We start from the raw sequence: 27,376 nt of genomic DNA, 5'->3' as shown, positions 1-27,376 counted from the left end.
ATTGTTGCTGTCATTACTTTTATTTTTTTATGACGAATTTACCCACAAATCACTATCGCACATTTCTGCAAGTGATTATAATTTATTATCGCTGTTTTCTAGCTGCTCTAAAACCATTTTTGACATAAAGGGACACTTTTGGTTGCTATGGACAATCTACAGTTTGCAGGCAGAAAGAAAGGTTTTTATTATATAAAAGTACATGTAGGACACTGGGCAGACCACTAGGGACAAAGGGGGGGGTGTATTTTTTACATACAGTACTGTAATCTATAAGATTACAGTATACTGTATGTAATGTGTTTGTTTACGTTTTTGAATTTGGCGCCGTTCTCCGCTCCCGTGCGTCGTAACGTCGCAGGGAACGGAGATCGGCGGCACAGGAGGACGCTGTGTGAATCGAGCGAGCACCCACTCGCTCACACAGCGCGGTGGCATCGCTGGATCCAGGGACAAGGTAAGTAACTTTGTCTACTGCTGCAGCGAGGCAAGCCCGAATCTGACTCGGGGTTACCGCTTTTAGTATGAAAATCTCACCCTGAGTCAGACTCGGGAATACCGCTAGGAGGGTTAAGACAGCTACACACTATAAGGCCCCGTACACACGACCGGATCTGTCCGTTGGGATTTATCCGCGGATCAGTTCCAGCAGACAAATCCGGTCATGTGTACGGCCTACCGGATATTTTTCGGCGGACATTTCTCCAGCCGACTGGTTTTCAAGCGGATAAAAATTTCTTAGCATGCGAAGAAATCTATCCGCTGGAAACCTGTCCGTCGGACTGATCCGGTCATCTGTACAGACTCACCGGATAAGTCCAAGCGATCCCCATCCCTCGCATGCGTCTAAGTGATTCGACGCATGCGTGGAAGTATTTACCTTCCAGGGACCGTTCTCATCGGTTAACCGATGAAGGTGACTGATGGTCTGATAAGCCTACACACCATGAGTTAAAAAAACGATCGAGTCCAACGAGGTGACGTAAAACACAACGACGTGCAGAGAAAAATGAAGTTCAATGCTTCCAAGCATGCGTCGACTTGATTCTGAGCATACGCGGGTTTTTAACCGATGATTTTGCGTACTAACCATCGGTTTTGACCTATCCGTTAGTCGTCCATCGGTTCAATTTTGAAGCAAGTTCTAAAATTTTTGACCAAAGTATAACTGACCGATGGGGCCCACACACGATCGGTTTGGACCGATGAAGAGGTCGTTCAGTCCGTTTTCATCGGTTTGGACCGACCGTGTGTACGCGGCCTTACAGTAAGTCGGAACCGAGGAAGGAAATAATGTACGAAAATTTTCATACGACAAAAGGCTTTTTTTTATGTTTACTGTTTCTGATCATGCGCAGTCTTTCGTATTAGATTTTTCTCGTACGAAAATCATATGAACACAATGCACATTAAATGGGAATCGTTCGTTCTGTTCATGTAGGAGAAACATTTTGAAGTTTGTCCCTTTGGAAATTTTTGTTTGCATATACATAGAGCCCAATTTTTTTTTCCAATTGGATATAGTGGGGAAGGAATAGAACCCCTGTATTTTGTATTGATGTCTGTGTCTCACTAGGTACCGTAGATTCAATGGGGGAAATTTACTAAAACTGGTGCACACAGAATCTGGTGCAGTTGTGCATAGTAACCAATCAGCTTCTAAATTCAGCTTGTTCAATTAAGCTTTGACCATAAAACCTGGAAGCTGATTGGTTACACTGAACAGTGGCACCAGATTCTGTGTGCAATGGTTTTAGTAAATCTTCTTATTGTCTCTTTTTTTCATCCAAACCAGAAGACCAGTCTAGGTGACAACGCTGCTCTTCCATCAGTTCAGTACAATGAGCAAGCAGTGTCACCCCTGTTCAGAAAATGTGTTACTGGCAGGATCGTCAGGTGAAAAACAAAGGAGAACATTTTTGAAAAAATAAAAATGATAGGCCACCACGTCTGGCTAGTAAGCTGCAATATATAAAATGTTTGTTTTTAGGATTAAAAACATTTAACAAGCAATATCTACACCAGTTAGATTAATAATTAAAAGTTACTTACTAACTTCAAAGAGATTATATGCCTCACATCCTGGCGCCATTTTCTCTGTTTGCCTGCAGCACTGATAAACACCATCTGACCAAAGACTGGGGTGATATTTGGGCAAGATGTAGCTGTTGTTCTTTATTCCTACAAAGGAACTCAATGGTTATCAGAGATTCAAAAATCATCTTCAGGATAAAGCTGGCCATGTACGGCCACATGCTGGGGGCTGTACCAGAGAATTCTATGTTGTGCTCATAAGTTTACAAACCCTGGCAGAATTTATGATTTCTTGGCCATTTTTCAGAGAATATAAATGAAAACAAAAAAACGTTTCTTTCACTCATGGTTAGTGTTTGGCTGAAGCCATTTATTATAAATTAACTGTGTATGCTCTTCTTAAATCATAATTGCAACAGAAACTAGCCAATTGACCCTGATCAAAAGTTTACATACCCTGGTGATTTTTGTCATCGCCGCATTCGCTCTGAAGGAACAGCAACCTGTGCCGTTCCTTCAGAGCCATGTACCGTGATGGGCAGCTCCTGCGTGCATGCGTGGGAGTGACATCACGCAGCTTCGGCCAGTCACACAGCCGGAGTCCGCGGACCCGGAAAGAAGACGGGCAGCGGTGACAACGAGAGATTTGTTTGCAGGTAAGTTTCACATAATGTAACTTACAGGTCTACTTTAACTTTGCCATTAGGATTTATTACTGCAACTTACTTAAAGTTTTTGTTACAGTGGAGAAGGGTTAGAACAACTGTGGAGTTTTTACTGCAATGCAGGGCTTTAGGATTCAGGATTAGGTATTATTTTACAGTAATACTTGGAATTCAGCCTGCCTGGCCCATGCAAACCATGGTGGAGCCCTCTTCAGAGGCCTTTCACAGGTGCTGAGGAGGTGGCATATCACCTCCTCACCTCCTATTCTCACCCTGTAAATGCAACACCACACCGCACTGCAACCACATGCATTACACACCTTTGCAGCTAAAAGTGGAAATTCTTGTGGAAAGTGTCTGTCTACTTCGGGGTAGTCCGGCCCGCCCAATGTGGGGTGACCGGTACCCGTTTTCTTTGATTTCTGTCAAAAAATTTCTAATAAAACTTTTATTGAACCTAAAAGTGGAAATTCATTCTGCCAATCTACATTGATTAGTTTGAATCCTCATGCTGTTAACATTAGTAAATAGATAGGAAAGTATATCATATTTACTTGTTTTAAACTTTTTTTTTAACATTTCTTCAGTTACTTCCTGGTTTCTTGCTTATGCAAATGATGTGATACATCCCAGGAGTCTTCAGGAGGGGGAAGGATTTGCTCATCTAAGCCCACTCTCTTCCATGCAATGCCATGCATGAGCTATAGGCAGATGGATTCTGGGTGGTAAATGCCGCATGAATCACTTGCCCTTACTCAAGATGGCCACAGCTAGAAATACTAGGGGGGTGTTTTTTTAAGTGATTTCTCTGCAAAATAAAGCACACAGAGACATGGATGGATGGGTGAGTTTGCTTTTAATATTAAAAATGAATGAAATCATGTTTTTGGATTATAGTGCTTAGATGCAGTGAAGATTTGCTTCAAGGGGAGGTGGTAGAAAACACAACTAAACCGTCAGTTTTTATCACCTCCCCAACAGCAAGTGTAGAGAACCCCAAATTTTCCTATTTAGCATATTCTTGCCGTGTGACAGAAGTGATAAATCTATTGCCAATATATCTGAAATATTACATATGAACTCAGAAAACTAGTCAATCCCTGAAGAATATCAGAAAATCATTACCTTTTTTTATACACTTCACCCATTGGTCACGGCTCTCTGGCGTTGGGGAAAAAATATACAGTGTGTTTGTGTCATAGACAACCTGGAAAGGAACAATAAAACAAGACTCACTTATCATACTAACATTGAATGAGCTCATACAAGTCATTAGTGGTCAAACCTCAAAGATCAGTCACTGATCACACTGATAACAATGAAGGTGTTAGGTATGAAGGGGATCTTTATATAGTCCCAATCAGGGCTATTTTTCTATGAGAATAGGTGCAGGAACTCCGACCTTCACCTTTCGTTTCTGCTCCCTACCCGCCCCTGAGCACCGTTCCTTGGTTCCACCTCCTACCAGCCTCCCTGTACTGCCCATTTTAGAGAATACAGAACCAAGTATCATTTTTGGAACTAAGTGATTTGCCAGGAATTTATTAATGAAAACAAAGAAATACAGTAAAATAGATCCCCCTTCAGTAAGAAACAATAGACCCTACCCCAGCAAAAATAGAGCCCCCACACAACAAAATACCACCCCAGCAACAATAGACTGCATTAATACACCCTCCAGGAGGCAGCAACAATAGACCTCAACAGTAGATCCCTCCCAGCAACAATTGCTCCCCCCTAGAAACATAAGATCCCCCCCCACTAGCAACAATAGATCTACCCAGTAACAAGAGACCTCCACACAAAAATAGATCCTCAACAGTGACAATAGATCTCCCAGCAGCAAGCATCAATAGACCCTCCAGCACACCCCAGCACACTCCTTTCTGTAGGTGCCGGAACTGCGTTCCCCCGCGTTTCTGCTGAAAAATAGCGTAAATGCCGCTTTTTTTGTACGGCGCATGCGCGCCCATGCTCAGTATCACGTCGGATTTTCAAATTAAATTACGCCCGCTCAATGCCTAGACGACGTGAACGTAATTTACGCAAAGCCCTATTCGCAAACGTTTTACGCAAACAACGTACACAACGGAAAATTCTACGCTGGTCCGACGTCCATACTTAACATTGCGTACGCCTCATAGAGCAGGGGTAACGTTACGCCGAAAGAAGCCTTACGGAAACTACATAAAAAAAAGCGCCGGGCGGACGTACGTTTGTGGATTGGCGTATCGTGAAATGCGCTTGGGGTGCCATTATTTCTAAATGGCACCCCAAGCGCGGGGCGATGTTGCTGCAATTGTCGATCGACAAATCGCACTATAATCGCTGCAAAAAATTGTGCCTCCAAACGCTCCTGCCCTTAAGCCAAGATTTGGTACATGAGCTTCTTTTGGGGCAGAGAGAGCCAAATGTCAAAATGAGTGACATTCAGGTCAACTAAAAAATAAATTGAGTGGCTGCAGCTGTCACTGCAGATCGCTCAGGTGTGAATGGAACCTAATGCCACGTACACGTGATCGGACATTCCAACAACAAAACCGTGGATTTTTTTTCCGACGGAGTGTTGGCTCAAACTTGTGTTGCATACACACAGTCACACAAATGTTGTCGGAAATTCAGAACGCCAAGAACACAGTCACGTACAACACTACGACGAGCCGAGAAAAATGAAGTTAAATGATTCCGAGCATGCGTCAAATTGATTCCGAGCATGAATGAATGAAAAACTTATAAAGCGCGGCGCATGCGAACTGAATCGCTTCTGGGCGCTAGTTGTTCGTGTCTCATGACATCAAAAGAGCAGAGTTTTGATCCGTCTTCTGAAAGTCAGGTGGTTTTCCTCCAACCGAATGCTGTCAAACATTTGTTGTCGGAAATTCCGACAGCAAATGTCCAATGGAGCCTACACACAGTTGGATTTTCCGACAACAAGCTCACATCGAACATTTGTTGTCGGAAATTCTGACCGTGTGTACGCGGCATTAGGCTTTAAAACCACTTTAAGGAGGAATGGGCTTCCCCTAGGCATAGCCGTCCTTAATGTCTCCATTACTATATATGTTCCAATATAGAGATTCTCAAACATAAGGCCTCGTACACACGGACGGACTGTCCGCTGAAAACGGCGGACCGTTTTCAGCAGACAGTCCGCTGCCGGATTTCTGTCTGATGGTTGTACACACCATCAAACAGAAATCCGCGTGGACACGACACGCGGTGACGTGGCCGCGCCGTCGCTGCGACGATTACGCGGCGACGTGCGCGGCCCAGGAAAGTTAATGCTTTCACGCATGCGTCGAATCACTTCGACGCATGCGAGGGCTTTCGGCCGAGCGGACATGTCCGGTGAGTCTGTACAGACGGCCGAACATGTTCGACGGACAGGCTTCCAGCCAACATGTTTCTTAGCATGCTAAGAAACATTTGTCCGCTGGAAACCTGTCCGATCCGCTGGACAATTGTCCGATTGGCCGTACACACGACCGAACATGTCCGCTGAAACTGGTCCGTGGACCAGTTTCAGCAGACATGTTCGGTCGTGTGTACGGGGCCTTAGAATTAGGACCGTACTATAGAGAGGGTTGCTTCCATGTACATTATTAAAAGTATTGGGATGCCTGCTTTTCCACACACATGAACTTCAATGGCATGACAGTCTTAGTCCGTAGGGTTCAATATTGAGTTTGTCCACCCTTTGCAGCTATAACAGCTTCAACTCTTCTGGGAAGGCTGTCCACAAGGTTTAGGAGTGTGTCTATGGGAATGTTTGACCATTCTTCCAGAAGCACACTGATGTTGGACGAGAAGCCCTGGCTCGCAGTTTCCAGTTTCCACTCTAATTTTTCCCAAAGGTGTTCTTTCGGGTTGAGGTCAGGATTCTGTGTAGGCCAGTCAAGCTCCTCCACCCCAAACTCACTAATCCATGTCTTTATGGACTTTTCTTTGTACACTGGTGTGCAGTCATGTTGGAACAGGAAGGGGCCATCCCCAAACTGTTTCTACAAAGTTTGAAGCATTAGATTGTCCAAAATGTCTTTATAGGCTGATGCCTTAAGATTTCCATTTACTGGAACTAAGGGGCCAAGCCCAACCCCTGAAAAACAAACCCACACCATAATCCCATCTCCCATCCCCCATCTCCATCAAAATATGGGACGATGCCCTCGAGGCCGCTGACGAAGGAGAATCTTGTCTCCTGGTTCTGCTGGACCTAAGCGCAGCCTTTGACACGGTAGACCACAAACTGTTACTGATGCGACTAGCCAAGGTAGCAGGAGTCGCAGAAGGTGATTTACCATGGTTTTCTTCCTTTCTTGAAAACCGATCACAAACAGTTAAACTGGGTTCTTTCACGTCGGAAAAGCGCACGGTGTCATGTGGAGTCCCCCAAGGATCCCCCCTGTCACCGGTGCTTTTCAACATCTATCTTCGCCCTCTCTTTGATATTATCAGTAGCCAAGAACTACTCTATCACTCTTATGCAGACGATACGCAACTGTATTTTCGCATCTGCAACAAAAAGGATCATCATCTCAGTTTAGAGAAATGTTTCTCTTTGATAGAAAACTGGATGACTAAGAGTTATCTTAAACTCAACAGTTCCAAAACAGAACTTCTTATGTTTCACGCCAGCCGAAAGAGTCAACTGGCAACAACCTGGACACCGCCGCCCATTCTGGGCCAAATCATCACCCCTAGCTCCAAAGTCAAAAGTCTCGGGGTCATCTTCGACACCTTCATGACAATGGACGCACAAATAGGGTCAGTAGTCAGCGGAGCGCACCATTTGTTGCGCCTACTACGCAGACTTATTCCATTTATTCCCAAAGAAGACGTAGCAGTCGTGGTGGGAACAATCGTGAATTCCAGACTGGACTATGCTAACGCCCTTTACCTCGGACTCCCAAAGTACCAAATCTCCCGTCTGCAAGTCGTTCAGAATACGGCCGCCAGACTGGTGACTGGGAAAAAAAAATGGGAATCAATCTCACCTTCGCTGAGAACCCTTCATTGGTTGCCAGTAAAAGACAGAATTGCATTCAAAGCACTCTGCCTGACACATAAGTGCATCCATGGGAAGGCTCCGCAATATCTTTGCGACAAGATAGAACCTCACAATTCGAATCGCGTTCTGCGATCCACCGACCAAAATCTGGTCAGGGTACCAAAAACCAAATACAAGTCCAAAGGAGAAAGAAGGTTTGCTTTTCAAGGTCCGAGACTATGGAACGCTTTGCCAACCAGCATTCGGTTGGAGGAAAACCACCTGACTTTCAGAAGACAGATCAAAACTCTGCTCTTCTGATGTCATGAGACACGAACAACTAGCGCCCAGAAGCGATTCAGTTCGCATGCGCCGCGCTTTATAAGTTTTTCATTCATTCATTCACCAAATAAATTGGAGGGGTGGTCCAATACTTTTGGCAATATAGTGTGAAATAGTGAGTTTGGGGTGCACCCGAATCTGATTGATGAATTGGCCTGGGGTGCCGACATTGTGGGATTCCTGGACAGGAAAGCGTCCTTATATTAAAAGTCAGCAGCTACAGTATTCGTAGCTGCTAACTTTAAAAAAAAAAAATGTTTCCAGTCTGGAGCTCTGCTTTAAAGTGATACTAAACACACTGTTTAATTTACATTATCCCTTTCATTTCTGTATATGGATGATGGCACTGTAAATATTTTAATAAAAAAAAAAAAAAAACATCTAAGTACCTTTTTTCCTAATCGATATATAGCTGTCACATGACCAAGATCTTTCCCATGCTGTCTGCAGGGAAACAAGCAGGAGGAGCTTCTAGTCCTCTGCTGCTGGACACATGTTCAAAATAAAATAAAAAAAAACAGTCTTTGGAATAATATCAGTAAACTGTAAATCGACATACAAATATATATTTGAAATCAAATCTTTATTATTTTATGGAAATAAAATGGTGTGGGTGGATTTCTGCCAGTCACAGGCTGTGTCACGTCTCTCCAGCTTGTGTATTATAAAAAGAGGGAGGTGAAACCTTCATTAATCTACATGTAATATCTCTCCCCCATTGCGTTTAGCTAGTTAGTGGGTGTGGAGGAGGAAGGAAGGAGTGGGCTGTCATTAACCACTGTGTATACGCCCACTCTATAGTCATATGGGCTGCTTAAATGTGATAGAGAGGAATTGCTCAGCATAGAAAGTCACTAAAAAATTTACATGTGCAGAGCTGCCAACACAGCTGAAAAAATCCTTGGCTGAGTTGGGGACATGAACAGAAGAGGAAGATAGAGAGCAGCAGGATCAACCAGTTTTTTTGCAGAATACAGAAAAGGAATTCCATAGTGACTGAGTATGAACAGCATGTAATACACCATGGGGCTGATTTACTAAAAACAATACGCTGCGCCGGTTCATGGCTTAATTGGCAGGCCGGATGAATCCTTAATTAGGCGCATGAACCGGTGCAGCAGCCAGCGCCATGCAATTAATATGTAAAGCCGCCGCCGAACTCCCTTTAGAAGTCTATGGGAGAAATCAAAAGTGTTAATTTTAAAGGTTAATATGCTAGTTTTTGTCCTAAAATGTGTTTGGGGACCTGAGTCCTGCCCCAGGGGACATGTATCAATGCTTTTTTTATTTTTTAAAACGGCCGTTTTTTTCGGGAGCAGTTTGCGGGGGCCCCCTCTCCCTTTAAGCTCTTTTACATTGGGGGGGGGGGGTGCGCCTGGTCTTTTCTGCCGCCTTCTGCAGGGGCCCCCTCCCCTTTAAGCTCTTTTACATTGGGGGGGTGCGCCCGGTCTTCTCCGCTGTCTTCTGCCAGGGGGGGGGGGACCGGACTTCACGCTGTCTTCTGCCGGGCCCCCTCCCCCTTTCTTCTTTAAGTTCTTTTACAAAGGGGGGGTGGGCCCGGTCTTCTCCGCTGTCTTCTGCGGGGGGGGGGCGACGGTCTTCTCTGTTCCCTCTTCTGCTGGGCCCGGTCTTCTCCGCTGTCTTCTGCTGGGGGGGGGACTGGACTTCACGCTGTCTTCTGCCGGGCCCCCTCCCCCTTTCTTCTTTAAGTTCTTTTACAAAGGGGGGGTGGGCCCAGTCTTCTCCGCTGTCTTCTGCGGGGGGCGGCGGTCTTCTCTGTTCCCTCTTATGCCGGGCCCGGTCTTCTCCACTGTCTTCTCTCTTCCCTCTTCTGCCGGGCTCCACCGCGGGGCCTGGTCTTCTCTCTTCCCTCTTCTGCCGGGCCCGGGCTTCTCCGCTGTGCTCGGATAAGGGTTTGGTATGGATCTTGGGGGAACCCTCACTGGGTAGGATTTCCCCCTTACAATCCATACCAAACCTAAGGGCCTGATATGCTCCTGAAGGGGAACCCACGTCGTTTTTTTTTTTTATTTGGCGCGGAGTTCCAAATAAAGCTGAAAACGATTGGGGCATTCACGTGCGCCACTTCAAGCCACGCAAAGGCAGCTACGCCGCTTGGTATTTACCAATATTTTGCCGGCGTAGTGGAGCGGCGTGCGTAAGTGCCTGAATTTGCCGCTCACGCATGCGCAGTACTCAAATAAACCTCCCGCAGGTTTAAATGTACTTGCCGGCATAGCGGCTCGTTTTCAGAAAATTCCCTTATACTTTTAATTCGGCCCGTAAAAGTTAAACAAACACATGTCACTACACTTCCCCACATCACCGCACATCCCCCCCCCCTAATAAACACACTCACAAATACTTTAATTTTACATTTCTAAATGCCATGCGCCAGGTTCATAGAGGTGCACCATGCGCCCCCTCCTGGGTGCACTCGGCATTATAGTAAATAAGGAATTGTGCTGCTTTGGCAGCGCATTCTTTTAGTAAATTCCAAAACGGCTGTTGCTCCGCTTTGCTCCATGATTCATGGAGCAAAGGCTTGGTATCTGATACTCGTTCCGGGTCAGTGGCTAAGAAGCGGATCTGCATGAACAGCCAATAAACTAAAATTTAGAGAGAGAGAGAGAGTGAGAGATCAGCAACAGTCGCCCTAATATTTCTCTCCGTACAGGTTTCCTTTAAAACATATCTAAATGCCTAGATAAATTATTTTCATTTTTTTCAGTCATTGTTTTCTCCTGACAACCTTGTGAACACGTTCTGTCCCTGGGTGGCTACACCCTTTCTCCTACTATATCTATGGAGGGAGCCATGATTTTCACCCACACTGGACAACAAACATGTCTTTCTCTCTTCATCCGCTTTACATGGGAGGGGGTAAGATATTATTTGTTTACAGAGGAAAGATAACATTGTTTGTACTTCTAGTTTAGGTCATTGGAAAGGTTTTTTCTGTACTTTCTAAAATAGTTCATGGTCTGAAAAACTAAAACTAATGCAGCCCCCATTTCTAGGGACTGGTAAGCTCCTAAAAATATTACATTCTTGCTCTTGGGTTTATATATGCTTTCAACAGTTCTTGAAAATCTTTTATAGCCAACCAAAGATGACTCCTCAATAAGTAGAAACTAATCGAGCTATACCTGAAACGCATATTTATTCTGACAAGGCACTTGGTCCATTCCGTTCTTCACCACTTCCACGCACTTAATCTTTGTGATGTCCACAGATCCTTTCTTGTTTTTTTTCTGAAAAAAATAATAAATACAAACAATTCTCATCTGTTCTTTGTTAGCATCATTCACTAAGGTCATTTCTTTTTAAAACCACATGTTGACACACATATACGTCGGCAGAATCGGACAGGCAGGCAAATGGGCATACAGATACATCCCTTTAAATTTTCCGCGATGTTCGCCGGCGGCCCGCGATCGTGAGACCGAAAGACAGAACGGGGAGATGCCTATGTAAACAAAGCATTTCCCTGTTCTGCCTAGTGACATGACAGTGATCTACTGCTCCCTCATCGGGAGCAGTGATCTCTGTCATGTCAGTGGTAGCCCACCCCCCCCACAGTTAGAATCACTCCCGAGGACACACTTAACCCCTTGATCGCCACCTAGAGTTTAACCCCTTCCCTACCAGTGTCATTTAAACAGTATCAGTGCATTTTTAGAGCACCGATCGCTGTATAATTGACAATGGTCCCAAAATAGTGTCAAAAGTGTCCGATGTGTGCGCCATGTCAGTCACGATAAAAATCGCAGATCGCGCCATTACTAATAAAAAAAATTATAATATAAATGCCATAAATCTATCCCCCTTTTGTAGACGCTATAACTTTTGCACAAATCAATCTATATATGCTTATTGCGATTTTTGTTCCCCAAAAATATGTAGAAGAATATAATTCGGCCTAAACTGAGAAAGAATTTTTTTTTTATATATATATTTTGGGGATATTTATTATAGCAAAAAGTAAAATTGCTTTTTTTTTCAAAATTGTTGCTCTTTTTCTGTTTATAGCGCAAAAAATAAAAACCGCAGAGGTGATCAAAGGTAGGTAAAATCTGGGGTTGTCCCGATACCACTTTTTTAGGACCGAGTACAAGTACCGATACTTTTTTTCAAGTAGTCGCCGATACCGAATACCGATACTTTTTTTTAATGTCATGTGACCGTTTTCAAACCACAATACAGACCAAAGATATTTTCTTTAGAATTATGAAGAACTGGTACATCATGGTGTGGGGCTGTTTTTTAGCATACGGTACTGGAAAACTACATATCATTGAAGGAGTGATCACTGTCAGTGCAGCTCATTGGTGCCAGTGCCCAAAAGTGCAGCTAGCCAGTGCCACCTATCAGTGCAGATCAGTGCCCATTAGTGCATCAGTGCAGGGAGGCAGCTTATTAGTGCATCTCATCAGTGCCACCCAATCAATGCCAGTGCCACCTATCAGTGCCATCCATTTATGAGTGCCATTCAATCAATGCCAGTGCCACCTATCAGTGCCATCCAATGGTGCCATCCAATTTGTGTTCGATGTCACAAAAAAAAAAAAAAAGTATTCTATTTTGGTATCGGGAGTATTTGCGCGAGTACGAGTACTCGCGCAAATACTCGGTATCGGTCCCGATACCGATACTGGTATCGGTATCTGGACAACCCTAGTAAAATCTGTAAGTCTGACAGGGAGGCATTTCCATTAACATTCATTCATAGCTGAAAGGTACGTTTTTTACATTGACTGACCCTTCTTTATTTATTTTCAATTTCTTTATTTTTTCCCTTTTCATTTATACAGGAAACCAAATCTCAGTCGATAGATCACCCTCGTACAAACTAAATATATCATCCTGTTCTTCATTCATATTACAAATAATAAATTGATACATTCAGTTTCCACCCTTCGCACCAACTCCCTCCCCCCAGGGTAGTATTCCCTCAGGGCCAGGATCCGAGGGGGACATGCAAGGAAAATAAAAAAAACAGCATTTTAGCTTGCACATAATTGGATAAGAAAATCAACAGAGCTTCCCCTTATTTCAGATCTACCCCTCAGATTTACTGCTCGCCCCCTCCCCCCTCAAGAGGCTTTCTCCACACCAGGGAGAAAGCCTTTCATTACTGTGTGGAGTTACAGACGGAAGAACAGGAAGTGAGGATTTCTCAAAAGAAAGAAGGACATTTAAAAGCAAAATGGAAGGATGAGGTAAGTGAAGGAGGACTGCACTAAGGTAAAGGAAGCTATTTAGGAACATGTTTACATACTAGCTCATTATGCCTTTGTCTTGCAGGTTGTCTTTTTTTTTTTTTTTTACAAGAGGGTTTACTTCCTCTTTAAGGCCCCTTATATTTACTACACTGACAACTGGTTCCCCCAGCCAAGAGCTTTTCATGCTTAAGACCCCTTTCACACTTGAGGCTTTTTTTCAGGTGCTTAAGCACTAAAAATAACGCCTGTAAAGCGCCTGAAAAAACCCTAATCTGCAATCCCAGTGTGAAAGCCCGAGTGCTTTTACATTCGGGCGCTGCTCTGATAGGACATCAAAAAAAAATCCTGCAAGCAGCTTCTTTGCAGCGCTTTAGGAGCGGTTTACATTGAAAGCAATAGGCAGCGCTGCCAAACCACTAGCAAAGCGTCGCAGCAGCAGCAGCGCTTTGTGGGTGCTTTGAACCCTTTTTCACCCGCTAGCGTTTTACCGCCGACGCCCGGGCACTTTCAGTCTAAAGGCACTCTAAGGCCTCGTACACACGGTCGGTTTGGTCCGCTGAGAATGAACCGAAGTTCAGTTTCATCGGACCAAACCGACCGTGTGTATAGGCTAGCGGTCTGGTTTCCTTCGGTCCAAAATTTCTAAACATGCGTCAAAACCGAACCGCTGGACCGCTGGGCGATCGGACCAAACCGATGGTTAGTACAGAAAAGCATCGGTTCAAAACCCCCGCATGCTCAGAAAAGTCGACGCATGCTTGGAAGCATTGAACTTCGTTTTATTCAGCACGTCGTGTGTTTGACGTCACTGCGTTCTGACCCGCTCGGATTTTGAACTGATGGTGTGTACACATATCAGGCCGTACGGCCACTTCAGAGGTGAACCGATGAAAACGAACCGACGGACCAGTCTCATCGGTTTGGTCCGACCGTGTGTACAAGGCCTTAGGCTGACGATACATTATACAATTCAGTGGCATTGCTATTGGGGGTGAATGCACTCGGGTGACACCTGCAGAAGGCTGACACCATCCTATCCGTGACAGTGCATGGATCCGTGACCACATCATTTACAGGGGACAGTTTGGAGTGCGTACCATGACAGTGTGCTGCTGGCCTGAAACTAGCCTGTCCAGTCCTCCTGCAGGGCACTCTGGCAGGCTAGACAGGAGAGAGCCCCATGTGCTAACCTGTCCTGTGTCTACTGCTCTGTCCTGCTCTTGCTGTCACTCCGCTGCGACAGGACAGAGCACTATGGCAGGTTGGGGGGGGGGGGGGGGAGCTGCGCTAATGCGCAAAACATTTTTCTTGTACAATTTTCCTTTAGATTTGCCAAAACCATAAATATGAGGTCAAACCTAAACACTTTAAATTTGTATGCAATCAGGTAGGCCATTGCCCTATATAGTTGAAGGTAATTCTAAACAAAATGAAAAAAGAAAATTGTATAATAAATGGCCTGTTTGCCTTGAAAGGCTTTTGTATTTATGTATAATTTGAGCCATTTGTTTCATAAGCAATGCACAAATCCTTAAATTCGTGCCATTTCCTTATTTTGGTGTCAGCACGTTACTGAATGTTGGTTACTCACAGTGTCAAGGAACTGTCATGTGCTAAAAAATGATGAAAGTGTGTACTGGCATGTAATAAGCAGAAATGTATTATTATCAAGGCTAAGATAGAAAAAGAGAAACATCAATTTACCACAAATAATATGAATATAAGTATGTGTATAAATGGTATAAATGTTTAAAGGGACACAGATGTCCTCTACCATGCTTAGCAGTTCAGTCTGCTGGCCCAGGCATCACTAATGTGTCTGAGGCCCCGTACACACGACCAGTTTCCTCGGCAGAATTCAGCTTCCGACCGAGTTTCTGGCTGAATTCTGATGAGGAAACTGGTCGTGTGTACACTTTCGGCCGAGGAAGCCGACGAGGAGCTCGGCGAGGAAATAGAGAACATGTTCTCTATTTCCTCGTTGTTCTATGGGAGCTCTCGGCCCGCCGAGCTCCTCGGCGGCTTCAGGGCTGAACTGGCCGAGGAACTCGATGTGTTTGGCACGTCGAGTTCCTCGGCCGTGTGTACGAGGCCTTATGGTGAAGCAGATGTTGACGGGTTGAACCCAAGACTGCAGTTCAGAGACAGAAAATGAACACTCCTTAAAGTATCAGGCCCTGATTCACATAGAATTGCGTATCTTTGTGCGGGCGTAACGTATCCTATTTACGTTACGCCTCCGCAACTTTTACAGGCAAGTTCCGTATTCTCAAACGAAAGTTGCGGCGGCGTAGCGTAAATAGGCCGGCGTAAGCCCGTCTAATTCAAATGTGGTAGATGTGGGCGTGTGTTATGTAAATTTTATGTGACCCCACGTAAATGACGCTTTTTACGAACGGCGCATGCGCCGTCCGTGAAAGTATCCCAGTGCGCATGCTCCAAATTAACCCGCAAGAAGCCAATGCTTTCGACGTGAACGTAAATGACGTCCAGCCCTATTCGCGAACGACTTCCGCAAACGATGTAAAATTTTCAAAATTCGACGCGGGAACGACGTCCATACTTAACATTGGTACGCCGCATCTACGCCTCATATAGCAGGGGTAACTTTACGCCGGGAAAAGCCTAACGTAAACGGCGTATCTGTACTGCGTCGGCCGGGCGTACGTTTGTGAATTCGCGTATCTAGCTGATTTACATATTTCTAGGCGTAAATCAGCGTACACGCCCCTAGCGGCCAGCATAAATATGCAGTTAAGCTACGACGGCGTAAGAGACTTACGCCGGTCGGATCTAATACAAATCTATGCGTAACTGATTCTAAGAATCAGGCGCATAGATACGACCGGCCGGACTCAGAGTTACGACGGCGTATCTGGAGATACGCCGGCGTAACTTGTTTGAGAATCCGGCCATAGTTTCCAAAGTATCAGTGAACAATTTCTTCTTACCACTGCAGGGGTCAATGGTGCAGGCCCCAGGACAGGCAAGTTCTTCTTTGCAGGGAGACCATTTTTTTAGATTTAGTTTGCTTTAAAGCAAAACATTTATTATATTACAGTTTAACAATTCTTAGATGTGATGGCTGCATTCATTTCGATTTTTTTTTAAGATTTCTTTCCTTTTATTTTCACCTGTGATCCAGTCAGTTGCTTTTCAAAAGAACAAACTCTCTTGCAAATTGTATCAGTTACAGGGATGAGACAAACCATTTAACACTGATAGAGGTGCTTACAATGATCAGCTTTTAGTTATTTCTGTAAACCGTTAGGGATCGTTCACACCATAGGTGCATGAAAACTGATGTGAACTGATGGAAAAACCACACCGATTTCACTTGTAGATACATCAGTTTCACTCAGTTTTCATGCACGTGGATATCAGATTTCATTGGCGTCAGTTATGTGTCCTATTCACACCAATGTCACGTCAGTTTTTTTCCCCATGCAGAAAACTGCACACACATTGCAGATTCCTGCGCAGAATAAATCTGCATGTGATACCAGTGTTGTGGTGTGAACAGGAGACATCGTTTTTTGTTTTTTTAGCCTTTGCAGAACATATGCACAAAAACTGATGTCTCTGCACCATGGTGTGAATGAGACCTTTATCCCAAAAGGAAAAAAAATATTGCTATAACTGCTTATAAAGTGTGAAGTAAATTTGTTAGTGTATCTAAATATGATAGTACATCTAACACTCCCCTCCCCCCAAACTGACAATGCTGCTGTCCAAATGTGCCCTGTGCTTCTTTATCCATAATTAGGGGCACCCTAATACAAGAGGTGTGTTACTGGCAAGATCACCAGGTGGCCACTAGGGGCATCTGTGCGCCAATGCGATTGCCCGGCGGGCGTGATAACCGCCAGGCACCCGCCATCGCTCGTGACACAGCTCCCAGTTCTTTTAGGGGAGAAATGACTGATCGTGTGTTCATACAAAGTATGAACAGCGATTTTTCATCTCCCCTAGTAAGTCCCATCCCCCTTCAGTTACAACAAAGAGAGGGGACACAGTGTTAACTACTTCCCTGCCAGTGACATTTTTACAGTAATCAGTAAATGTTTATAGCACTGATAGCTGTAAAATTGTCAATGGTCCCAAAAATGTGTCAAAAGTGTCTGATGTGTCCGCCATAATGTCGCAGTCCCAATACAAATCGCCGCTATTACTAGTAAAAAAATAAATAATAATAAAAATGACATAATTCTATCACCTATTTTGTAGACGCTATAACTTTTGTGCAAAGTTGCAAACCAATCAATATATCGCTTATTGTGATTTTTTTTTTTTTTACCAAAAATATGTATAAGAATACGCAATCAGCCTAAACTGAGGACAAATTTTAAATTTTTAAAAAAAAATTGGGGATATTTATTATAGCAAAAAGTTAAAGATTTTGGGCCAGATCCTTAAAAGGCTTACGACGGCGCAACGCCATTTGCGCCATCGTAAGTCCTAATCGGCGTATCTATGCGACTGATTCTTAGAATCAGTTACGCATAGATATCCATTAGATCTGACAGGCGTAAGGCTCTTACGCTGTCAGATCTTAGATGCAATTTTTTTTCCCGCCGCTAGGTGTCGCCGACGTAGTTTTCCCCGTCGTCTATGCAAATTAGCTATTTACGTGAGATTCCCGAACGTACGCGTGGTCGACGCAGTGAATTTACGACGTTTCCGTAGCATTTGCGACGCGTAAAGTTGCCCCTGCTATATGAGGGGCAACCAATGTTAAGTATGGCCGTCGTTCCCGCGTCGAAATTTAAAAAAGTATGTCGTTTGCGTAAGTCGTCCGTGAATGGCGCTGGACGCCATTTACGTTAACGTCGAAACCAATGACGTCCTTGCGACGTCATTTAGCGCAATGCACGTCGGGAAATTTTAGGCACGGCGCATGCGCAGTACAATCGGCGCGGGAACGCGCCTAATTTAAATGATCCACGCCCCCTACCTGGATCATTTGAATTAGGCGGGCTTGCGCCAGAGAATTTACGCTACGCCGCCGCAACTTTACAGGCAAGTGCTTTGTGAATCAAGCACTTGCCCGTAAAACTTGCGGCCGCGTAACGTAAACGAGATACGTTACGCCGCCGGAGTTTTAATCCATTCTACGGGAATCTGGACCAATGTTTTTTTCAAAATTGTTGCTATTCCGGGGCTGAAGCGGTTAATCGCAATCCCTTTGGGGCAAATTCCCTTTCATAGTACAATTTCCTTTTGCAAAAGTGAACTGCCAAATTGCCTTTGGTAAATCAATCCCAAGGTCTCCATTAAACCCTGTATACTAGTTATATTGGAGAATCTTGGAAGACAAAACCAAGTGCTCTTGCTGAAATTATTTTTTGATGCAAATGTTGTGTGGAATGTGAAAGAACTATATATGGTGGTTGATGAATTGACAATCTATTATTTTTCCTACCTTCATTTAGGCGATGTGTCATATGTGTGATAATACAAACATTGCCCTGATTCTTACAACACAGCAAGCATTTGCAGTTCCACTGAGCTGACTTCCGAATTACTACATTATGCAATAACTGCACTCGTTCTTTTCTTTGAAAATGTAGGAGAAAATAATTTGTTCCCTGATCTGTATAGAAATACACTAACAGTATCTATATATATCAAAAAGGAGAGAAACAGGGAGTTTCAAAAGAATCGGTCAGAGAGGAGTACGGATTAAGACTGCAAGTTCATTCATGAATTATCCACATATAAATGTAATAAAAAACAGAAGTGCCAATGTCTCCACAGCACTAATAAAATTAGACGCTTCCTCTTAACCGGTTAAGACCCGGACCATTATGCAGGTAAAGGACCTGGCCCCTTTTTGCGATTCGGCACTGCGTCGTTTTAACTAACAATTGCGCGGTCGTGCGACGTGGCTCCCAAACAAAATTGGCATCCTTTTTTCCCCACAAATAGAGCTTTCTTTTGGTGGTATTTGATCACCTCTGCGGTTTTTATTTTTTGCGCTATAAACAAAAATAGAACGCCAATTTTGAAAAAATTCTATATTTTTTACTTTTTGCTATAATAAATATCCCCAAAAAATATATAAAAAATATTTTTTTTCCTCAGTTTAGGCCGATACATATTTTTCTACCTATTTTTAGTAAAAAAAATCGCAATAAGCGTTTATCGATTGGTTTGCGCAAAATTTATAGCGTTTACAAAATAGGGGATAGTTTTATGGCATTTTTATTAATAATTTTTTTTACTACTAATGGCGGCGATCAGCGATTTTTTTTCATGACTGCGACATTATGGCGGACACATCAGACACTTTTGACACATTTTTGGGACCATTGTCATTTTCACAGCGAAAAGTGCTATAAAAATGCACTGATTACTGTGAAAATGACAATAGCAGTGAAGGGGTTAACCACTAGGGGGCACTGGAGGGGTTAAGTGTGACCTCATATGTGTTTCTAACTGTAGGGGGGCGGGGCTGGACGTGTGATGTCAGTGATCGTCGTTCCCTATATCAGGGAACAGACGATCACTGACACTGCCACAGAGAAGAACACACACCTCTCCCCGTTCTTCAGTTCCTGTGACCCGATCGTGGGACACCCGCATCGATCGTTAGTTAAATAATGAATGTAACCTATCGGTTTTCCTAGAACCATAGGTTTCATTTACTGGCCATAGCCGATAACTCAATATCGGGATGACCGTCAATATGGGTATACTATTTTGCCTGTGCTATTGACAAGGCTGATTAGCTGATGCTGCATCAGCAGATAGAATATCCGCATGAGCTCATCTTCTCAAAGTGAGACCTGCTGAACTATTAGATCCACCTACCTATCTATTTTGTGGCCTGCTTTGAAATGTACCCGACACTTGATTTCAGAACTTTAGTTCTCTGCACTGTCCATTAGACATTAATTAACTGAGTCCATCAGATCGATCAATTTATATATCGGGTGGCCTGCCCCAAAATGTATCCGATATTCAGTGTGAAGAAAGCCTCTTTAGGGGGGAGGGGGCAAGCAGGAGTGTCAGGACACTCTCTACTTTGCATATAGAGAAAGGAGCTGTGTGTTAGTGGGCGTCCTGACACTCCTGCTCGCCCCCTCCCCCCTCAAGAGGCTTTCTCCACACCAGGGAGAAAGCCTTGCATTACTGTGTGGAGTTACAGACAGAAGAACAGGAAGTGAGGATTTCTCAGAATAAGGACATTTAAAAGCAAAATGGAAGGATTAGGTAAGTGAAAGAGGACTTTTTCCAGAAAATCAAGTATTTATCACAGAAAAGTATTACAGTAACACATGTTTTGCTATACACATGTGTATTCCATTTGTGTGTATTAGAACAAAACAAAAAAAGGGAGGAAAAGAAGCAAATTGGACATAATGTTACACAAAACTCCAAAAATGGGCTGGTCAAAATTCTTGGCACCCTTTCAAAATTGTGGATAAATAAGTTTGTTTCAAGCAAGTAATGCTACTTTAAACTCACCAGGGGCAAGTTACAGGTGTGGGCAATATAAAAATCACACCTGAAAGCAGATAAAAATTAGTCTTAGCCCTGGTTCACACTGGGTACGATTTGGAACGATTTGAGATGCGATTTGACATGTCAAATCGCATCTCAAATCGGCGGCAATTGTCGGCAAAGGCACTGTCCTAATCAGTGCGACGCCGCATCTGCAATTTCAAAAAGTAGTTCCTGTACTACTTTTTGCGATTTCGGGCCGCGATTTACATTAAATTGCGTCCGAAATCGCGGCAAAATCGCAGCCGCGAAATCGCGGAAAAATCGCGCATTTTACCGCGATTTTTAATTCGCAGCAGTGTGAACCTAGGCTTAGTCTTAGTCTTTGCACTGTGTGTCTGTGTGTGCCACACTGAGCATGGACAACAGAAAGAGGAGAAGAGAACTGTCTGAGGACTTGAAAACCAAAATTGTGGAAAAATATCAACAATCTCAAGGTTACAAGTCCATCTCCAGAGATCTAGATTTGCCTTTGTCAACAGTGCGCAACATTATCACGAAGTTTGCAACCCATGGCACTGTAGCTAATCTCCCTGGGAATGGATGGAAGAGAAAAATTGATGAAAGTTTGCAACGCAGGATAGACCGGATGGTGGATAAGCAGCCCCAAACAATTTCCAAAGAAATTCAAGCTGTCCTGCAGGCTCAGGGAGCATCAGTGTCAGCGCCAACTATCCATCAACATTTAAATGAAATGAAACGCTATGGCAGGAGACCCAGGAGGACCCCACTGCTGACACAGAGACATAAAAAAGCAAGACTACAGTTTTCCAAAATCCTTCTGGGAAAACGTCTTGTGGACAGATGAGACCAGGATAGAGCTTTTTGGTAAAGCACATCATTCTACTGTTTACCGAAAATGGAATGAGGCCTACAAAGAAAAGAACACAGTACCTACAGTGAAATATGGTGGAGGTTCAATGACGTTTTGGGGTTGTTTTGCTGCCTCTGGCACTGGGTGCCTTGAATGTGTGCAAGGCATCAAGAAATCTGAGGATTACCAAAGGATTTTGGGTCGCAATGTAGAGCCCAGTGTCAGAAAGCTGGGTTTGCGTCCGAGATCTTGGGTCTTCCCTTAAGGACAATGACCCCAAACATATGTCAAAAAGCACCCAGAAATGGAGGGCAACAAAGCGCTGGAGAGTTCGAAAGTGGCCATCAATGAGTCCAGATCTAAATCCCATTGAACACCTGTGGAGAGATCTTAAAATTGCTGTTGAAAAAGGGTGCCCTTCCAATAAGAGAGACCTGGAGCAGTTTGCAAAGGAAGAGTGGTCCAGAATTCCGGGTGAGAGGTGTAAGAAGCTTATTGATGGTTATAGGAAGCGACTGATTTCAGTTTTTTTCCCCCAAAGGGTGTGCAACCAAATATTAAATTAAGGCCCCATACTCACGACCAAACATGTTTGCTGAAACTGGCCCGCGGACCAGTTTCAGCATACATGTTTGGTCGTGTGTAGTTACGAGCGTACAGAATTTCACCGTACATTTGCCCGCCGGGCCGTTTTTCAGCAGACATTTATTTCCAAACTTGTTTTAAAACCGTCCGCTCAAATCCTGTCCGAACGTACATGTTTGGTGGTGAGTACACAAAACCAACGTACAAAAACCCCGCGCATGCTCAGACTAAATGAGGCCACGGGAGCGCTCGTTCAGGTAAAACTCACGTTTGTTTGGGATATGGCACATTCGTCAATAGAAAGATTAATTCTAGCAATAGAACACTGAAGCAAAACACACAATAACCAATGCTTGATGCCGTCGTTTTATTCATTCTTCTATTGCTATAACTAATCAGTTATTTAGCTCATGTTATTTCAACTGAGTTGTTCCATACTGAAAAGTGACATTTGTTAGCTGTGATGTAGTAAGATTTTTGCAAACTTTTATTGGCCCGACGTATCATATTTTTAGTGGTCCTCCACATTTCAAATTTTTTGCTTTTAATGTTTAATGGTTATCTTTCCCACTTTCTTTAGGTGTTTATAGTTATGTCACCATTTAGAATATTTTAATAGGAAATAGTTTTGATTTAGCTTTTGTTTGTATATTTAACAGGATTTTTTTGAAGGTTGTTTAAATTGTCTACCATGTTGGCACACCAAATGACCCCCCCCCCCCCCACATGAGTTAGTGAATATTTTAGATTAAACATTTTATTTGTTTGTAATGTTTGATGCCTAAAATAATACCCACAGTATTACAAACAATAGGCACGTTTTTCAAATCAACAAAAAGGCTTTTATTTGAGCAAATTATAAAAAGGATCAAAATCAGAATGGCAGCACTTGAACAGCTAGCAACATACATGCAAACTTGCATTTGAAACATGGTGAAGGATAAACTAGCCAACCTCAGGAAGCACACTAAATAAAATCTGAAGCAGCAGCACATAACCAAAGGAACCCAAGCTGTGGTAGTCCAAACAAGATGCCATTTGTGGGGGATCAAATGGAAGGCAGGGCATCAACGTCTCCTCTTCCTTGCAACCTTCCTTCCAGGCTGCCTTCCAGCGGGTCTTCCCTGGGCCCTTGCAGGTGGGGATGATGTGGCAGCATGAGAATGGTGTTCAGCAAGCCGGGCCGGGTCACATAGCCCAGTGTCTGGGGTCAGCAGCTCCCTCTGCATCCACCAAAGGGCCTGGTTGATCACGCCCTTTGCCAGTTGCCTCTGCTCCTCCGTGCCTTGATTCAGGTCATGTGCCACGGAGGCACTGTAGGCCTCAGTGGGGTTGAGGGGGGCCCTCATGATGGCACTCGCCTCCTGAATCATTTTCAGGCTGGCTTCCTCCACTGCCCCCAATTTCTTCTTACGGCCTGGTGGCCTAATATAAAGTGGAGGAGCCTGGCTGGTGGTGGTTGTCCTGGGGAGCTGCTGAACGCCACTGGGCCCGGCCTCCTCCTGGCTGCCACTGACCCCTTCGGCCTGGCTGTCAGTGAGGAGAGGATCTGCCACCTCCTGGCTGGTCTCTTCTTCCTGTGTAAAAAAAAGGGACATGTTGTAATATATTTAGGAATATACTCACTCACATTTTCATGCTTGAATCTTATTTTTTGCCTTGAATTTAAACTTGAAAACAGACTCACCCTCTGACCCCTGCAGTTGTCATCCCTGACACCTATTTGTTTGCCCACGATTTTAGATTTTTACTTCCCAGCTTGTATTTTATTAACCAATATCAAGTCAAGAATCAAACAATAATTAATATTATTACATAAATAGTTATGAAACTACTATACCTCATCATCGTAGAGGCGCAGATCTGCCTCTCTGTCAGCCAGGCCCTCTTCATCCGACTCTGCAGGGCTGTGGTGATCTGGGGAAGTCCCGCTGGGAGGTAGCGTGGAGGAAAGGTTGGGATTCAGACTCGACATTGATGGCCTGCCTTCCAGTTGATCCCGCAAAAATGACATCTGGTTGTAATACCACAGCTTGGGTTCCTTTGGTGGTCTTGCTGCTGCTCCAGATCTTAGCTGCTTTTGGTGAGCTTTGTACGCTCTCCTATATGTGCCCCTGAGGTTGGCAAGTTTATCCTTCACCATGTTGGCACTGCATTCTGGCACCCATGTCCTCATGTATGCTGCTAGCTGTTCAAGTGCTGCCGCTCGTACGTCCTTATTGTGGTAATGGTCCTGCTTTGAATCCCACAGGATGGGCATTTCCCGAAATTTATCCAGCAAATGCTGGATAATGTCTTGGCTCTGCAGGAGATCCATTGTGAATTTATTTTTTTTTTTTTTTTATTCTAGATAGAAAAAATGAAAAGAAACCAAAAACACAATTAAAAAAAGCCTCAGCATTTACATTGATAGAATATGTTGTTAAAAAAGTAGTACCTATATAGAAATACAAACACAGTGTCTCTTGTTTTGAAAATGCTGGCCAGCTCTGCCCCATTGGTTGGTTTTAGCTAACATTTTTTTTTAACATGCCGCCCCTTTGGTTACATTGCAGGAAATAATAGAAATGTACAACCATACACAATTCTTACAAATGACAGCATTCATCAAGGCACTATTGCATGTGTAGATATCCTGCCCCTCAGCATTGATTACATGAAAGAAACTTCCTAATGACCTCTGTCCAACCAACACAGAACAATACTTGGCCTGATCTGAATACACCCTACATAATTACTAATGAGTCACAGCATTTTTGATCTCTCTATTTTGTGATGTCTACAAAAGCATTTGGGTATGAAAATCACATTCTGGTATCCAAGAGACATAATAGCTTAATAAAACTGTGCAACCAACAGACCAAACCCCCATCCCATTGCTCTACATTTTAGAGCCCGCTGCTGATCCCATGTTTAAATTTCTTACCTGCCTCTCTCACAATCCTCGTTTCTTCCGCTCGCTGAATTAACACGTAACCTACGTAATCACGTCAAGCGCCTTTTATCCACTCCGCGTATGTATGAAACGCCGCCCTCGTCACCTTTGCCATGCCCCTAATCAATTGAAAAAGTAAATATGGCGTTAACTGTGTAGGTTCTGGAATCGCGCGAATATTCTCCGCGTAACCTACGTCAATACGTTGTTGGCATTCGCGACACTCCGCATATGCAATAATCCCCGCCCTCATCTCCGCCCCTGACGGGACATTTCCTCGTTTCCACGCCCCTAATCTCTGTGGGAAGGAAAGATGGCGATGTCACACGAGCGGGCACGGAGCTCTCATGGCGCAAGTGAAGGGACAGAGGCTGGACCGTCCCGATCCAGGCCTAAAAGATATAAAGCCACTAATATGGCGTTCGAAGAAATGGTGGAGTTGGTTTACATCATGAGGAGGAAGGATTATGATGGTGAATGTGGGCCCTACAAAACACCGAACCGTAGGAAGTCACACATAATGGACAAGGTGGCAAGGAGAATGAGGAGAATGTTTGGTGTCACCAGGTCAAAGGAGCAACTACGGAAGCGTTGGTCCGATTTAAAATTGAGGGAGCCACATCACATGAAGAAGATCCTCAAAATTCTGCGTAAAAGTAAGTCCATATTATTTAAGGGGGGGGGGAATGTCTGCAATAATGTGTTGACATGTATTTTTTCACATCTGCCTCCTTGGCCTGCTTTTACTTTTGAACACGTGTAGATACTGTATTGTGTTTATGTCAAATAACAACCTTAAACAAATTTTGTGAAATAGTAAACACGCGTAATATGACATTGTTTAGCAAAAATGTGACGTTACTCCAGGAACAACACACCTGGACATGGCTGACTGGCCCCAAACTTGGTTTTCCAACATTGTTGAATAGCAAAATCACAGAAATTAAATTGAGTGAATGTGACAGGCAAACAAGATTCATTCTCCAAAATGCAAATAAAGCTGATGTTTTAACATCTTGAAATGCAAAGCACCTGTGTCTCAAAAATCTAAGTATATTTATTTGGAGGGTCGACGAGAATTAATGTTTTGGGGGGACATCCATTTGTGTCACTTCTTTGCAAAAAAGGGGCAGGATCAGAGCTTGGCCTAGAACTACGCCAAAAATGGAGGATTGCTGAAAGAATAAACAACCAAAAATCATCATAAATGTATCGTCTATGCAATGTGTGCGATTTATGATATCCAATATCAGTGTGCTGATGAGTATACCTTTTGTTTTTTATTATTTCTTATAGGGGAAAGAAGACGCCAGCAATTGGAGGAGGCAGAGAGGGCCAGACACCCGGAAAATCAAACACCTCCACATGTTGAGCAGGAGGAGGCTGGGGAAGGAAGAGAGGAGGATGTGGAAGGAGAAGAGGATGTGGAAGGAGAAGAGGATGTGGAAGGAGAAGAGGATGTGGAAGGAGAAGAGGATGTAGAAGGAGAAGAGGATGTGGAAGGAGAAGAGGAAGGAAGAAAGGAGGAAGGAAGAGAGGAGGAAGAAGTTATTTTGGACTTAGAATTTATATCAGATGAAGGGCAAGTGGCGGAAGAACAATTTGGCAAATTGCAAGAAGGTGGATTGATGGATGAAGGAGGAGTCGAAGATGATGGGGAGGTGGTGGAAGAAGGAGGAGTGATAGAAGATGATGGGGAGGTGGTGGAAGAAGGAGGAGTGATAGAAGATGAAGAAATTGGGGATGTGGAAATTATCAGGCCATCAGGTCAGTGTCACCCCTATATTAATAGGGCCAAACATATGCAGATAGGCTGGAAATTATTTACATATTTTGAATGCCAATTTGTTTCTTTTTAGGGGATCAAGATGGAGTAGCACATTTTTCACGTGCAAGTGCTTCTATCATTATACAGCAACTAATGGAGTGCAGCACGGAAATGGACATTATGCAGGAAAGGATGCTAGTCATGGAGCAGAATGTGCGAAATGTCATTTCAGAGTGTAGCACGGAAATGGAGAACATGCGACAAAGGATGCTAGTCATCAACCAAAATTACAAAAATATCATGGACATGATGGGCCGTGTCAAAGACTGAACCACAGAAGCCCATCCCCCGCCCATCCCCCGCCCACAAAACCCTTTTTAATTTTTGTACTTTATAATACGCCAAAATTTCTAAATGCACACACAGTGTGCCAATATGTGCTAGCTGCCATCACAGACTATCTATTGTCTGTGCTTTGTGGGTACAAACCCCTCCTCGATCCTCAAGTAGTTGAG

At 43.8% G+C, this 27,376-nt stretch overlaps 1 protein-coding gene across 3 annotated transcripts in view; it reads right to left on the bottom strand.

Moving 5' to 3' along the window:
- The window catches only part of TEC (tec protein tyrosine kinase), a 151,242-nt gene that overhangs the window by 51,620 nt on the left and 72,246 nt on the right, over nt 1–27,376 (bottom strand). For all 3 annotated transcript variants that reach the window (XM_040334963.1, XM_040334962.1, XM_040334964.1), the window contains exons 3-5: nt 11,178–11,282; nt 3,825–3,906; nt 2,053–2,181 (exon numbers count right to left, since the gene is read on the bottom strand). In XM_040334963.1, the coding sequence (XP_040190897.1) occupies nt 2,053–2,181; nt 3,825–3,906; nt 11,178–11,282 (316 nt within the window). The remainder of the gene's footprint in view (nt 1–2,052; nt 2,182–3,824; nt 3,907–11,177; nt 11,283–27,376) is intronic.

The sequence above is a fragment of the Rana temporaria genome, chromosome 1 (genome assembly GCF_905171775.1).
Source record: "Rana temporaria chromosome 1, aRanTem1.1, whole genome shotgun sequence".
NCBI lineage: Eukaryota > Metazoa > Chordata > Amphibia > Anura > Ranidae > Rana > Rana temporaria.
The sequence above is the reverse complement of the archived record's forward strand: the minus strand, read 5'-3'. Positions and strand labels throughout refer to the sequence as shown.